At 38.8% G+C, this 13440-nt stretch overlaps 1 protein-coding gene across 1 annotated transcript in view; it reads left to right on the plus strand.

The window, feature by feature from the left end:
- st7l (suppression of tumorigenicity 7 like) overlaps window positions 1-9696 on the plus strand; it is a 23306-nt gene extending 13610 nt beyond the window's left edge. The window contains exon 15 of the mRNA XM_010893072.4: window positions 5934-9696. Within this exon, the coding sequence (XP_010891374.2) occupies window positions 5934-6029 (96 nt within the window). The 3' untranslated portion in view covers window positions 6030-9696. The remainder of the gene's footprint in view (window positions 1-5933) is intronic.
- The last annotated feature ends 3744 nt before the right edge of the window (window positions 9697-13440 follow it).

A 13440-nucleotide genomic window follows, 5' to 3' on the forward strand; every position in this document is an offset into this window, starting at 1 on the left:
TGTGAAGATTAGACCAAGAGCACACTCTATACCTTCCCACCCTGCCATGTCCTGTACGGTTTCACCTGGGCTGCCCCGACAGGAAATAAATCTGGCTTGAGTGATAGCCGACAGTACCTTCTACTAGAACGATTAGCTAACTTTTCGAAATTTTTATTTTAATCAAATCAACTATATGCACTCAGCATGTCTAATGCTTTAAAAGTGCATTGAATGATGACATTTCATAAATGAGGAGCAATAGTGTTATTATAACTGTTATTAGTATATTATTACTATTAATAAGAGATCAATGAGATCTGATGCTTTACAGATTTTATGTCACCCTCCTGGGGCTCATTTATAAATATTGTGTAAGTACACAGTATAAATATGTATTTGCCCAATTCACTAGCCTATGTTTGACCATCTGTTCCTTTATTTCACTACTTGGCACTCTGCGTACATTTTTCTCACAGTCATGGCTGTGCGTAAATTTACGAACCTTCTCAAGCAGGCATTTACATTGATAAATCTCAATTTGGTGTGGATTATTATTATTGCACACTTCAGTAAATGTACAGATTACCTGTATGTAGTTTCTAGGTTGTTGTTGTCAACTTGGTAGGCCTAATTTCTTACTCACCATACCACAAAGATATTCCCCAGTATATAGAACATCTTTCTCCATCCCCTAACATTGAAATCAGTGCTATTTCCCATAGCAGTTATGAAATGAATCTATAGCCTATGAATGTTCAGGGTAAGTCTGTTGTACATTGATAAAATATATTTTATAATTTTAAAATGTTAACATAATATACATTATTATTAGTTTCAAATATTAATAATGTGTCAGTCCAAACCAAGGAAAACGAAACAAGAGCCTGCTGGTCAATAATCTGGATATGCGCACCGCATTTGCTTAAAGGTACACTTCAATCACATGACCACCTCACTGAAATTGCAGAGCACATCCAAAATCACACAGTTTTAAAGAAGTGATATCACCTTGTCTGTAAGTGACCACACCCTCAAACAGATCACGACCAATCACAAAAATGCATGTAGTAGGTCGTTGTATGCTGGGGATGCATTACACCAATGATTTCTTAGCAAGGTGGACAGAGATTTCAGATGGGTGATCATGTGACAGGAGTGTACCTTTAAAAACATCTTGCGGCACATTGACCAAACAATCAACCTGTTGACTAAATGGGGGTCAGTACTAACAGTTTCACCAACCTGAGGAGAAACCTTCATCAATGGGCAAATATGTAAACATAAAGTATGTACTCCAAGTTATCCTTGGAGTACTGGGCATGGAGACGAACCTATCAGGTTTGTCAGGTTTTACCATGTCATTGCTGTAGGTTGAGGCAAAGTAAATTTTGCACAGTTTCCTCTAAATGAATAGTCCTCAAATGAATTAAGGATTGCTAGAGGGTTGGAACTGGATGGAAGAAAGACCATGGCATCACATACTTCAGCTTTGGCTGTGGCTCTAGATACTGGAGCAATGCTGGGGCCTTGCTTCTCATATCCTGTCACAACCATCTGTTTGCCTCGCAAATGTATTGCTTCATAAACACATTAAAGTGTTGTTTATGGCGGATTTAACTATTGGGGTTGAAACATTTTTTGCATGCGTGATCATGGGCCAATTTCAATTGGTTACATTGGAAAGAGGGGCCTCAACAAGGGTTATGGGTCCTCTCTCCCTATTTGTTTTGGGAGTGCATTTCATAGAGTTAGACTTTAGATCCCAAGTATGTGGTAGTGATACACTTGTCTGCCCTCCACTATATACACCGCCAGGGTATCTCTGTTTGATTTCCCATTCTTTCTGTAGTTTGTTGAAGACAGGGACATTGGCAAAGTTCTAATTGAAAGTGTGTACAAAGATAGCTAGAGCTGTGGGTTATTATCTGGGATGGTGAAGGCCAGGGATGGGCTACCCCCCTTCTGGAGGCCCATATAAATATATGTATTTTTAAACAACTTTCTAGTGAAAATCCCATTCAAGTTCTTACTTTAACTCATCCATAAATCATTTGGTTGATTAATCTGTTGTGTGGCCAAAACATAAATTAATGGGGGAATTAACTGAGATTTGCAATTTAAACAGACCAGTTACAAAAATGCCAGAGTATGATGTAATAATCTTGAGAAGGGTGAGCTGGTCAATCAGCCATTGCTCATGCAGTGGATATAAGATCTACACTGTTAGAATGCCAGGTTCTTATGATGTGAAAGAATGAGACAAAGATAAATCATGTCAGAACTTTTTCCACCTTTAATGTAACCCATAACATGAACAATTCAATTGAAAAACAAACTGAAATCTTCCAGGGGGTAAAATTAAAAACTCACAATAACTTGGTTGTGAGTGCACACCCATGTGTGCACACCCATAAACTAATACTTTGTTGAAGCACCTTTTGATTTTAATATACAGCACTCAGTCTTTATGGGTAGGAGTCATATTAGCATGGCACATCTTGACGTGGCAATATGTGCCCACACTTCATTGCAAAAGCACTCCAAATCTGTCAGATTGCGAGGATATCTCCTGTGCACAGCCCTCTTCAGATCGCCCCACAGATGTTCAATTGGATTCAGGTCTGGGATCTGGCTGGGCCATTCCAAAACCATAATCTTGTTCTGGTGAAGCTATGCTTTTGTGGATTCGGATGTGTGCTTTGAGTCGTTGTCATGCTGAATGGGGAACTTCATCTTCAGCTTTCTAACGGACGCCGGAGGTTTTTGTGACAAAATGGCCTGGTATTTGGAACTGTTCATAATTCCCTCCACCATTACTAAGGCCCCAGTTCCAGGTGCCACCACCATGCTTCACTGTGGGTGTGGTGTTCTTTGGGTGATGTGCAGTGTTGTTTTTGTGCCAAAAATACCTTGTGGAATTATGACCAAAAAGTTAAACCTTGGTTTCATCAGACCATAACACATATTCCCACATGCTTTTGGGAGACTTGATGTTTGTTTTTGCAAACTTCAGCTGGGCTTGGATGTTTTTCTTTGTAAGAAAAAGCTTCCGTCTTGCCACCCTACCACATAGACCATTCATATGAAGAATATGGGAGATTGTTGTCACATGTAGCACACAGCCAGTACTTACCAGAAATTCCTGCAGTTCCTTTAATGTTGCTGTAGGCCTCTTGGAAGCCTCCCTAACCAGTTTTCTTCTCGTCTTTTCATCAATTTTGGAGGGACGTACAGTACTTGTTAATGTCTCTGTTGTGCCATATTTTCTCCACTTGATGACTGTCTTCACTGTGTTCCATGATATATCTAATGTTTTGGAAATTCTTTTGTACCCTTGTCCTGACTGATATCTTTCAACAATGACATCCCTCTGATGCATTGGAAGCTCTCTGCGGACCATGGCTTTTGCTCTTAGATGCAACTAAGAAAATGTAAGGAAAATCCTACTAGAACAGCTGAACTTTATGTGTGATTAATCAGTCACTTTAAATGATGGTGTGTAATGACTTCTATTTAACATGAGTTTGAATGTGATTGATTAATGAAAACCGCCACATCCCCAGTTATAAGAGGGTGTGCCCACTTATGCAACCAGGTAAGGTTTTTATTTTTACCCCTCGAAGATTTCTGTTTTTTAATAGAATGGTTCACATTACAGGTCACATTAAAAGTGGAAAAAGTTCTGACATGATTTATCTGTCTCATTCTTTTACATCACAAACAACTGGCATTTTAACAGGGGTGTGTAGACTTTATATCCACTGTATTTATTTTCAATGACTGGTCCACACCCACACCATTGTCACATTGAATTGCGCCATCATGTTTTTCAAACATACTACTTTTTTATGAACCGAAAGTAAAACAGTTTTACTCTGGAAATCTGGAAACACTGAGCAGTTACTTCAGGAAATCAACTTAGTGTATTTAATCAATCATTCTAAATGGAGCTGCATTCGTGGCCAAAGATATTGTCTCCATTGCACTTTCTTCAAATAACTCCCAATTAATTCTATAAATAGGTTTAAAATTGACTGAAGTATATGGTTTCCACTGTAATATTACTGTTAATCTAACAGAACCTTTAGTTTTGCTAAAGAACATAATACATTTGATGTTTGCAGAAAATATGTACTATGCAATAAAATGTCCTCTGAGAAATGATTGTCTTGTAATGAAAGATTGTCTTCCTTATGTTTTAGTGCAAAAAATATGAATATTGCATTCACTTTGGCTTTCATGAAGGGTGCCAATACTTCTTGAGTTGACTATATAACCTTTTCAATCTGAAAATAAACAGAAATAGCATTGACAAGATCATTGACACCCAACACTTAATATTTGGTAACACAACCTTTGGCCAAACTAACTTCAATCAACGCTGCTTTTAGCCATGGATGGTCGTCATGTAACTCAGTACAGGCAGATGGGCCACTCTTCTTGTGCAATCATTTTCAGTTCTCCCAAATTTGAAGGGAAGCCTTCTCCTAACTGCAGTTTTCAGATCTCTTAACAGGTTTCAATGGGATGTAGAGCTAGACTAATTGCTGGCCACAAATGTTTTGAGTACTTTTGTGTTTGGGGTCTTTGTCCTGCTCAAAGACGCATTACCTTTGATGGAGACCCAGCTTTCTGACAATGGGTTTCCAAAATGCCTTTTTATTCTCCTGATTTCATGATGCCATGAACATGTTTTTGGGTACCAGTGCCAGAGGCAGCAAAGCAACCCCACTAAATCACTGATCCTCCTCCATGTTTGGTTGTGGGGAAGGTGTTCTTTTCTTTAAAGGCTTTATTTTGTTGTCTGTAAACATAGAGATGGTGGGCTTTACCAAAAAGCTCTAATTTAGTCTCATCTGTCAACTGGATATTCTCCCAAAAGGATTGTGGCATGTTCAGGTGTGTTTTGGCAAATTGCAGACAGGCTTTCCTGTCTCTCTCAGCAGTGGGTTTCCTACCATAAACCTCATTCCATTTAGTTGCTGACAGATGGTGAGATTCAAACTGTCCTACCTTGTGTCTGAAGGTCAGCTTGAATCTATGTGGTCGTTATTCAAGGTTCCTTCTCCACCTTTCAAACAATCCTCAGGCTGCGATCTTCCATTAAGGATCATGTTGCAGACACTTTCAGGGAGGGTGGGTACAGTGGGCCTTAAACCTCTTGAGAAAAGTACGTACAGTGACACAAGACAGGAGATTTAATCCTTTTCTCTATTCAATCTGGTTGGATGAGTGTTTTTCATATTGCAGGAGAATCATATACTTGAAATCTAATTATTTTTACTACTTCTGGAAGTTGCCAATAATATATTTCAGGATTTCTTTAAAGAATCATTTTAGACTTAGTTAGTTATTGAGATGTTTTGGTTTTATTCAACTGCAAATGAAATAAAGATGTGTACATGGGTTCATTTCTTCAGACATATGTGCAAGGGTGCCAATATTTTTGCCCCCAATTTTTTCTACACTTTTATTCATTATCCCCCTTAGATCTTCATATATTTTCCCCCTTATGGCAAAATTTGTGGCCTTGCCACAAATTAGCTTTAAAACATATTTCTTCTCTCCTGTTCAGTGACCAAATTTATTAGACTTACAAATAATTAGAAATTTGCAAAAAATGTTTTAAATCTGCACATCTTTCTTACCATCCCATCTCAAGATGCGTAGAAATGTGGGGGAAATGTATTGATTTGAATCTCAGCAGTTAAGACAGGGCCTGCAGATTTATTTTATTAATTACCATCAATGTTGCCATGTTAAGCACTTATTAAAATACCTTTTTTGTTGCAGTGAGTTTTCTATATAGTTTGCTTTTGGTTTTTAAGTTCTGTCTGTGTGTATTTTGTTACACCGTTTTAGAAGTTTATTAATTACATCAATGTTGCCAATCACTAGTGTGGGCTTTTGAAGCCTTTGTATTGAAATAAGTTTGTTTTGTTCCTCCTCAGTTCTTCAGCACTCTCTTCGCACCCCTGGGTTTCTTCGCTGACAAGATGGAGAGCTTCATGCCTTCCAGCTTTTGGCATCAGCTGACTCGAATCTGACCCCATAACACACACACACACACACCATATACACAAACACACTCCTCAGACACCAACACTCCAAAACCGTGGACAGAAATGTTTACCCTCCTGTCTTCAGCATTCACACACACTTGTTGTTTTGATACTGATTGTTAGCCAAGTCTTGTATCAACATCCAGAGGCAACTTAGATATGCACCAACTAAAGCAGCCAGGTTTTTAAAGTAAACGTTTACCAGATATTCACAGTCATTCATTTATTATTATTATATAAACTTGAAGTTACGGTAAAGTAACACAGATCAGTATTTCAACCCACAGTATATTCCAAAGCCTGACCTCTAAATTGGACCAATCTCATAGATTTATTGCCCAGACAATAAATCAACAAAAGAGTTATTCTAAATTACAACACTATTTTTGAGTGCACTTATTTCATCATTGTGGCAAATACTACAGTCCACAGTAGTAGTGTGTTTAGAAAGTGTTTGCGTTTATTAAAAATATCCGGCCAAATGGATTTCCTAGTTTAGCTATTGCACCAGGCGAGAGGATAAAGAGGATCAACTGTACTAGATTGCCTGCTTTCAAGAATCACATCTGACATTTCTGTTCACTAGAATATAGTATGTAATTAAAAGACACAAAAGCGGTTCAGATTGGTTAAAATCAAACATAGCCTTTATCGTACATAGTCTTCCTATGCGTCAGAGTTAATGATTGTGAGACCTTTTAAAAACAGATACTTAATTTACTGCCTCACTGCCTGTGGTGTATACAACATCTTGCCAGTTGTTGCTATGGCATGCCAACTCTGCTCTATATCACTGTGACAACCTGCAGACATACCAATAACAGGTAAATTGGATTATGATTGGTCAGGGTATGGGGCCTGGATGTTGTAATTCACAGCCAATCACATAACCGAATTGTGTTTCCAGTTTATGAATTGGAGGCTGCTTGAAAAGCACGGGTGTTGTGGGGCAATAGACTGCACAACAAGACCCTTAAAATAGTTTGAACCCCAGTATATTTAACGCTATACTTCTGAAAAAACAGACATGATGGCTGCATCCTTTTGTATTTAGGCTTTGTGTGCCTACGCTTGGTTTGTAGTTGGCTGGTCTCTTGAGGGCGTCAATGGGGACTGTCCACTAGGCATTTCAAAGATAAACGGATATTTAGCGTCCCATTCGTTTTCAGTTGAGTCACAAACAGTGGTGAGAGGCACAGGAAAATAGACACCCCATAACAGAACGTGTCCATTCGCATTTTGGCTTTACGTGTGCCTACATTTGGTTCGTTTGACCGTTTGTGGGCAAGCCTTTTGCAAAAAAGTTATCAACGCACAATGTGTAAAAAAAAGTACAATAAAAAAATTTAAAGGGTCACAAAAGCAGGCAATGGAACTTAATTTTATTTCCACAATTATTCTTGTTTTAATTGTATGGAGAGCATTTTTTAAAAAATATATACGCAAACGCCTGTGATTGGTCAGTCCCCAGCGATAGGCGTGGGTGATTTGCATGAAGTTGGGAAATCTGAACTTTTTCTTCGCTTACGTTTCTGTTCCAATTTTAACCATTGTAATAATCTGACGTTCCTTCATACAAATGTGCTATTCTCAAAACTAAATACACACCTTACCTGCTGTTATGACGCTAGTTCGCGCTAAAGCACACCCACAAATATGCTGCAGGCGAAGCACTCTGGCCGATGAAATTTCGCGAATAGTGTGAATGCACCGTCACGGATTGCCCCACATACCATTCGCTCACAGGGCTTCCTTTTATTGAAATTAATTGAGCGTCGCAAACAGTGTGACTGTACCGTGAGACAAATTTCGCTTGCCAACAGTTGGCAACAGCCAATCAGAAAAGGCATGTCTGGTACCTTTTTCCGCTGATTCCCCTTAGAATATTTCCTACCATATAATCTTTCCTATAGCAAAATGGATGAAAAATTAAACAAACATTAGTTTGGAATGCTACTAATAATCGGGAAGGCATTTTTATTTGGTATTATATAGATACGTTGTCATCAAATACACAAACATTAGTTACATAGCCAGCTCCGACGCCACTAGTAGTTACAGCAGCTGCTATATCTCGTATAGAGTAATTTCGATTTTCATTCACCTAATTATCAGGTATCCTACTTGTGCAGATTGACATACTACTCCTACTACCATGTAGCTGGTCTAGCTAGCTACAGGAGCGGCCTAGCGATGAGCAAATCAAGTGAAAGGCTTAAAAGCAGATGGGCACTCGCCATAATACGGTGGGTGTCCTGCTTTTTGGCTTTTCGCTTGATTTGCTCTTCACCTGCCGCTTTTGGGCGTGTACACCATTTGTTGTGTTTATCAATGCTAGGCGGTCACGTTTACTAGGTCCAGTAACTAGCTAGCTGCTACTGGCCTACAGCTCGGTACAGCTAAGAAGTAGTAGTAGTAGTAGTAGTAGTAGGATGATAATCATACACTGGTAAGATACCTGATAATTGTGCTAATGAAAATCGAAATTGCTCTAGGGGAGAGAGCAGTTGCTGTACTACTAGTAAGTGTCGTAGGAGCTAGTTACGTTTTTCATGTTTCTGTATTTGATGATGTAGCTTTATAATACCAAATAAAAGTATTTCTAATTATTAGCAGAAATAAGTATTCCAAACCAATGTAAAGAGATCCAGCAGAAAAGTGTATCTGACATATTTTCTGATTGGCTGTTGCCTACCGTCGGCAAGCGGAATTCATCTGATATTTGCATAATATAGCCCATGGCTCTATTTTTCAGTGCCTCCAACGCTTGCTTCGTGCTGCTCGGTCCACACTGCCCTGCGCACATCGCATAGCCGCTAGTGGACACCCACCGTAATTTAGCTAGTCGGCGTTGAGCGACAGCCATTTAGAAAAGGTGTGTTTCTCCTGTCCACAGTATCCCTGTGAACAATTCCTATCATACAATTTTTTCCTACAACCAACATTGAGTTACAAAAGAATACTACACTACATTAGAATTAACACTACATTAGCTACTACTACTACACTAGCTACGTTCCCTGAATAGTATAGAAACATTTCTAGCTACATGAGCTAGTCAATGCAAACTTCCATAGATGAAACAAAACAAACGTGTTTGGAAAGGGGGGGCTGGGTGGCTAAGCCCCAAATGTATTTTGAACCTAGCGACGACTCTGCATGGCGTGAAGAAATTAAAAGACATTACCAACAATATCAGTTATACATTACGTTTTGGTACGCAGTTCCTTCCTCTCAGTCGAAAATACGTTTCCACTTCTTTATGATTCGATTATACATTCAAATATTATGTTGGAGTATACAGAGTATACACGAACTCAGTTGACTAAAAACCGCAGCGAGAGCCCACTGATTACTGGGCTCTCGCTAAAACCATTGCATTGGTTTCCTACGTTCATCCTAACTAGGATTGGATACATCCACACCTACATGTAGTACATACACTTGGCTGTATTTAACACTATTTTAAATCCATACTGTATTGTATGGTTTAGTCCAGAGTAACAACATGAAATGCTGAAGACAGAAGTCCCAATATTTGACCTAACTTGATGAGTTGGATAGCGTACAATACATTGGTTCTTGAATGTAATTATAATGCGTTTGTGTTTGCATTTTTGTTGTACATTGTGAACAAATAAAAAAAATCAAGATGGAATTTGTTTTTAGATTATCTTTTGGGATTCTGAGCCTTTTGGAAATGTGGGCAATTGGCTTAAAAAATATTAGAAACAAACTTAACTGTAGGCTTACCAAGAAGAACAATTTGAAACATAATTAAAAAGAAAACACTAGTGACCTCATCCATTGCAAACAGCCAGGTATGCCAAGGTAGACCACTATAATGGATGACTGAAGTTCCAAACAACTGTGTGACTGATTAGATACAGTCTCCAGAAGGTTGGTGAGAATTGGTCTGTCTCTACCATCCGCAGAAGACTTCACCAGCAGAACTACACCACAAGGTGAAAACTACAAGCCCCGAAAAACAGGCTGGCCAAGTTACAATTTACTAAAGTGCCAACAGAGCTCTGAAAGTGGTGTTGTGGAAGCTAAAGATAAACATGTACCACAGTGTTGGCTAGAGGGAAGTAAATAAAACATGTAATGGCCCAAGATCCATAGCATCAATACCACCTCATCAATGAAATATGCTGGAGGGGTTCTTATATAATGGGCAAGGACGCCAACAGGAATCCCAGGGCCTACCTGGGACAGAATCTAACGCTTTGGAGCCAAACCACAGGCCAAATAAATAGTCATTATATTACTGTGAAAAAAACAGGTCATTTTATTGTTTAATGTTTTAATTCATAACTAGGCCGCATTCACTGCTACACATATTTTGACCTTCTCTATTAGATTTGTCCTTACATTTCTGTGCTCCTAGTTTTGGTTGCATGGTGGCAATGTTTTGTGTTACTTTCTTAGTAGTGCTGAATACTAACATTGGCTGACTAATTAACAATTATATTTAAGCCAACCAAAGCAAAGCCAATCCTCCCTCCCCCGTGTTGTCCCTGTCCTTGTCTATCTGGTCATACTTCTGACCTAGTCTAAATTAAAATAGACTCTGGATTTAGCCCTCATGCATTTATTAATTATTCCAATTGGACTCTTAATATCTCACCCTGCACAGCCAGAAGAGGACTGGTCACCCCTCTGAGCCTGGGTCCTCTCTAGGTTTCTTCCTAAAATTCGGCCTTCTTAGGGAGTTTTTCCTAGCCACTGAAATTCAACACTACTGTTGTTTGCTCTTTGGGGTTTAAGTCCGGGTGTTTCTGTAAAAATACTTTGTGACAACTGCTGTTGTAAAAAGGGCTTTATAAATACATTTGATTGACTGATTGACCAAATGTGCCCCCCCAGGCCTGGGCCCGGGACAACGTTCATGGTGGTCTCCCCCTGTCGGCGTCACTAGTAATGGGTATGCATGGCTCTGTCACATCATTTTGTAATAGACTTAATTTATAATTTAAAAAATTTATACACAGTACCCAATAATGAAAAAGTACTCTAGCCACTCTACCATGAACTTCTGATTGACGGATTGCTGCTGAGATGGTAGTTATTCCGGCTGGTTCTCCCATCTCTGCAGACAAACTGCAGCTCAGTTAGAGAGGCTATTGGGTTGTTGTTTACCACCCTGACCTTGGCCCTTCCCTCCTGGTTATTTGGATGACCAGCTCTTGGAGGTCAATGGAGAGATCCTTGAACTTCATGGCTTAATATTTGCTCTGACATGCACTGTGAAGTGTGGAACCTTCTACAGACAGGTGTGTGCTTTCTAAATCATGACCAATCATTTAAATTCAATAAATTCTCAAAGGACACGGGATGCATCTAAGCTTTATTTGGAGTGTCATGGCAAAGGGTTTGAATACATATGTAGATCAGATGTTTTCAATAATTTGGCACAGATGTCTAAAAAAAATGTTTCTCCTCGTCATTATGGAGTGTTGTGTTTAGATTTATTGCAAATATTTTCTTTTATCAATTATACATTAAGTCTGTAACACAACAAACTGGGGAGAAAGTGGGGTCTGAATACTGTCTGAGGGCACGGTAAATGAGAAGGGCTGCAGCAGCAGAATGAATTCTAGAGTGTACAGAAACATAATGTCTACTGAAGTATAAGCAAATTCCACTGAACTAATTGGACGATGCTTCATTATACAGCAAGAATGACCCGAAACACATTGCCAAAAAGTGGATATTTTATGACTGGCCAAGTCAGTCTCCAGATGCAAATCAATTTGAACATGACTTTCATTTAAATTTAGGACAAAAATACTTTTGTCTAAAACAACTGAAGATGGTTGCAGTACAGGCCTTGCAGAGCATGGCCAGAAAAGATACCTGGCAGCTGGTGATGTCAATAGAGGGTAGATTTAAGGCATGCACAGAACATGAAACCAATGGCTAATATAAGTGCTTTATTTGGATATTAATCTGTCCCAATAATTTTGGTGCTTTGAAATAGAGGGAATAAGTATAACAAATGTGTCATGTAATGGTTCAAGCAATATACACATTCAATGAATATATAGAGGGCCTTACACGTCCTAACCATTTAGCAGTATTTGGTGGTTTGATCAGAACCAGCTTTGACATTATGACCTACTCAATTTTCCACCCCCATCCCCCTATCTAACACTACACTTGGGGTTGTTCAACTGTTATATTTACATTTATATGTGCAGTTTGGGGCTTTAGAGGACATTGGCCACTTACTGAAGATTTAGCTCTAGGGGTCTGTGAAAGTTACTAATGATGGTGTTTGTGTTTGAACCAACAAACTGCTGGCGACTGTTCCTCAGAAGCACAGGCAACAACAGCAGAGACAAAACACTGTCCCTGTATGAAGATACACAAACAGCCACTCTGTCATTGTCAGTACAGATACACAGAGAATTACAAAGAGTGGTTCCCATGACTCATTGGGTTGGACCATGCGCCTTCCGATTGAGTTGGAGCATGGTGTTTGCAACACCATCTTGATTTAGTCATACCCAATGATTTTAATCGAAACATTTAGGGCTGGCTTCACAGACACTGATGAAGCCTTGTCTAGGACAAAATCAAGTTCAAAAGAAAACTCCATTGAACTTGTTTCTTTAGTCCTAGACTAGGCTTAAGCTGTGTCTGTGAAACCATCCCGTAGTGTTCAAGAAGTAGTCATTTGAACTATAACATGAACTTGCACAAATGAGCTTGAGTTGAACTCTGCCAGGACTGTTTATTAGATCACGCTCTGGCTTTCTGGGTGAATGTTGCCAGTAGTTTTTTTTTAAATGTAACAATTTTATTTTGTAAATTGACCAATCAGGATCAAGCTAATAAAAACTATGAAATTTTTTCATTGCCTATTTTACGTCAAAGGGCCTAATAGTTCTGGAGGACACTGTTTTTAGAAGTTCTCTCAGAAGAAAGCATCTACTCTAATCCAGACATAAAACATCAGTGCCTGGACTTTGCTAAACGTTCTTGGATTCTAGATTTTTGTGATGTCTATTGTATTTGCTGTGTTCAACTTGTCCAAATCTCTTTATGAAATTTTTTCTTCCCATGTCACAACACCAATGACCTTTTGGACAACATCATTTTCATAGGATTAATATGTATTTTATATTTATTCTATTTAAGGTGTAGTATTTGTCTGTGTATACTATTAGGCTGCATTTAGTTATGAAATCCCAAGGTACTAACCTCCTACTGATGTTCCAATTACAACATACTGTGTGGGTTGCAATACATTTTCATAACTGAGATGCAGTATCTATTACACTTAGTTGTCTATATTTGTCATTGTAACAGCCATAAAAGAGGATGACAAATCCATTTTATGAAACATCTTCAACACTTATTTGCTTTCGTCCAAGGGTTAGTACAGAAA

Source organism: Esox lucius, chromosome 17, assembly GCF_011004845.1.
Source record: "Esox lucius isolate fEsoLuc1 chromosome 17, fEsoLuc1.pri, whole genome shotgun sequence".
Lineage (NCBI taxonomy): Eukaryota > Metazoa > Chordata > Actinopteri > Esociformes > Esocidae > Esox > Esox lucius.